Source organism: Hypanus sabinus, chromosome 22 (genome assembly GCF_030144855.1).
Source record: "Hypanus sabinus isolate sHypSab1 chromosome 22, sHypSab1.hap1, whole genome shotgun sequence".
Taxonomy (NCBI): domain Eukaryota; kingdom Metazoa; phylum Chordata; class Chondrichthyes; order Myliobatiformes; family Dasyatidae; genus Hypanus; species Hypanus sabinus.
Genome location: NC_082727.1, coordinates 33475951 through 33479305, shown reverse-complemented (window position 1 = coordinate 33479305; position 3355 = coordinate 33475951). Strand labels below are relative to the sequence as shown.

At 49.5% G+C, this 3355-nt stretch overlaps 1 protein-coding gene across 1 annotated transcript; it reads left to right on the top strand.

The window, feature by feature from the left end:
* The first annotated feature begins 684 nt into the window (after positions 1–684).
* dkk1b (dickkopf WNT signaling pathway inhibitor 1b) lies at positions 685–3057 on the top strand. Its single transcript, XM_059948036.1, has 4 exons — positions 685–970; positions 1369–1519; positions 2188–2319; positions 2406–3057. The coding sequence occupies exons 1-4, from the start codon at positions 806–808 to the stop codon at positions 2654–2656; spliced, it is 699 nt and encodes a 232-aa protein (XP_059804019.1). The 5' UTR covers positions 685–805; the 3' UTR covers positions 2657–3057.
* The last annotated feature ends 298 nt before the right edge of the window (positions 3058–3355 follow it).

Sequence of the window (3355 nt, the reverse complement as noted above, 5' to 3'; positions counted from 1 at the left end):
GAAATACAAGCAGCACACACAAAATGCTGGAGAAATTCAGCTGGCCGGGCAGCATCCCGAGTCCTCATGAAGGGTCTCGGTTCGAAATGTCAGCTGTACTCTTTTCCATAGATGCTGCCCTGCTGAGTTCCTCCGGGAATATTCAACCGCCCCCCCCCCCCAATCCAGACAAGGTGCAGATCTCGAAACTCTCCCTGGCTTCAAAATAAAAACAAACTTGTTGTGAGGACGAATACCGCGGCAAACGGAATCCCGCTGCCGTATCTGGGATGGTACTATGTGGGGAAATAGGCGTTGACTTCGTTCGCACCTCGGCATTTACTACTCAGAACCCAGTTCCGAGAATGCAGTTTATTCCATTTGCGTGCTGCGAGTTAAATGACAGGGAGTTAGAATGAGACCTGGGGGAGAGCGCAAGAGGAAGTTAAGGAAAGTTATCAGCGGTGCTTGGCCTGTAATTAGGCAGCTCTCTATAATGTGCTGGCAGTCGGGAGGGTCCTAACACTCTACCTCTCCGGCAGGAGGGTCCCTACGGGGTTTGCGGATTCTCGGGAGCGTCCTTAAATCCGAGCATTTGAAATTTCATCCAGGGCTTTGTCACACATGGCAAAGGGGCGGGAACACAAACAACCTCAGCAACTATAAATCCGCTGCCGAGCCCGGTGGGGTCAATAGAGGGAAAGTTTTCTGCTCCGAACAGATCATCTCTCAACTTGTCGGAGGACGGATCTATATACATCGCCCATCTTGAGCGTGTGTTTTGCCGACTTTGTCCCGGTTGCCGGCGCGGACCGAAGCGCTGACCATGTACTTGGAAGTGGTTCTCTTGACTGCTTGCTTCTGCGGTGCAGTGAGCGCCTTCAATTCCAACGCTATCAAGACGGGCAGCGGGGCGGTTCACCCGGCCAGTGTCACTCCTCAGATCTCCGTCCACCACGGAGTCAAGAACCATGCCATCGAACAATTCCAGGTAAATATTTCCCAGGGGAAACACCGACATTGCTTCCAGCGCAGTGTCAACAACAGCAAGTCCGAAGACCTTATGCAATCTGGAATTCTCACTTGGGTACCTTCAGTATCTTTTTCTTTCAATTTAGTAAATTCGATTAAATGAGAACAATTCAATAATGAAGCTTCCTTACTTAAAGTTCTGCGGTTCGTTCCTTTCTGAATGATGCGTGTCCGCCGCGCATTACCTGCAGAATCTGATGTGCGTCTCGCTTATGATTTCTTTTGCAGGATGTGTGTTTAGTGTGTGCAGGTCACAGGGTTTGTGTGTCTGGGCTGCTGTGTTACGGATTTCTCCCGAGTTACAGCGGATGCCATGCTGTACACGAGTTGGACTGACTCTGCTCTCCTTTCCCTTAGTTCCCGGTTTGCCTGGATGACCAGGACTGCTCCGTCGACCAGTTTTGCTCCGGCTCTCGGACCGGCGCGCAGCAATGCCTGAACTGCCGCCGACGCCGTAAACGCTGCGCCCGAAACGCAATGTGCTGCCCGGGTACTCGCTGCAGCAACGGTGAGCGCAGGAAGGGAACGCGGGGAGGGGCGAACGTGTAAAGTGGAAGACAGTGGGGGAGCAAGGAGGGGCGATGAGAACCTGGAGGACTAAGCGAAACTTTCTGAGCTTAAATTATATTATAAATACTCATCTGATTTACACAGTCACACATTCCGGTCTAGATGAAGGGTGGACTGACTGCTCATTTCCCTCCGCAGAAGCTACCTAGCCCGCTGAGTTCCTCCAGTAGCTGGCTTCCCTTGGCAAATATAATCTGACCTCTCGGGGAAATGGGCTGGATTATTTCAGCAAGTGGGATCCCGGGGGGCAGGAGGGGGGTGGGGGTTGACCGACATCCCGTATGTCTTCAGGAAGGGTGAACAGTTTCGGCACAGAAGGACTAATATTAATCCTACATCCATGAAAAATGTAAAAGACAAAACGCGATAGAAAGCATAAAAGAGAAACTCCCAGAAACTATATCAATTAATTTTACTACTATAAACCAGTCAACGACCACCTCATCCCACACCCATTGGATTCTGATGAACTGAGTTGTGTTAGAACTGAGAACCCTTTGATCAAGTTACCTGGTTTCCTTTTGGGCGGATGGCAGTGACGGAAAATGTTCCCTCTTCCGATGGTGAATCATAACTTCCTGGCTCTCTGCATTTTTTTGCACGCAGGTATGTGCATTCCCGACGATGGGGAGCATATCCAGGGCGAAATCGAGGAGACCATACTGGAGACCTGGGATGCTACTGTGGATGCACATCCGCGGAAGACGATGCTCTCTACCAGGCCTCACCAGGTGAAAGGTAGGTCTGGAGCGAAATGATGAGGCATGTTCAAAGAGAAATAGTTGTGAGTGGTTTGCTGATGGGGCTCTCTCTTTTCCTTCCAGGTCAAGAAGGCGACGTGTGCCTTCGATCGTCCGACTGCGCGCAGGGCTTGTGTTGCGCTCGACACTTCTGGTCCAAGATCTGTAAACCGGTGCTGAGGGAAGGCCAGGTGTGCACCAAACACAAACGGAAAGGGTCGCACGGCCTGGAGATATTTCAGAGGTGCGACTGCGCCCAGGGGTTCTCGTGTCGGATGCAGAAGGGAGGAGGTCCCGGCCAAGGCAAGAGCTCCAGGCTGCACACCTGCCAGTGACCCTGTACCCCCCCCCCCCCCCACTCCCGGCCCTCCTCCGAAGAGGAAAGGACCTCTAGTGGAGTCAAGACTTCGGTTCGCGACCAGCCGCCAGCCGCACTCCCTCTTGCAGGCTTTAGAGTGGAAGTATTCCGGCATCTTTCAGAACTCGAAGTGCATTATTTGTTGTTCCTTTTCAGGAACTATGTAGACTGTAACGCTTGCAGTAAATTACTGTGTTGTAAAAGATTCAGTCTGGCACTTACGCTGTAAATACTTGACTAACCAGTGTTGTCAAAAAATGTTACAAGGCCATTCTTCCAGTTCAGTCAGTGTTGTAAATTCTTCTATATTATTGCTAACGAGTGTATGTGACATAAATTCTTTATATTTTAATTGAAATAAAGATGTAACAACAGTGACAATCACTCATGATAAATTTGATTTATTATTTAAATTTGTTTACTATTGCCACATGTACAGTGAAAACCTTTTCTTGCAAACCATAAATATGACTCACATTGAGTTAATTAGAAGTAAATAATTATAGAAAACAAAACAAAGTGTAAGTGCAGTGCAGGTGGGCGGTACCATGCAAAGTCACAATGAGGTGGATTGTGAGGTCTAGATTGCAGTACCAGGGAACTGCTCAGCAGAAACTATCACTGAATCTGACAGTCGGCCCTTTCAGACTTTTGTACCTTCTGCCTGATAGGAGGA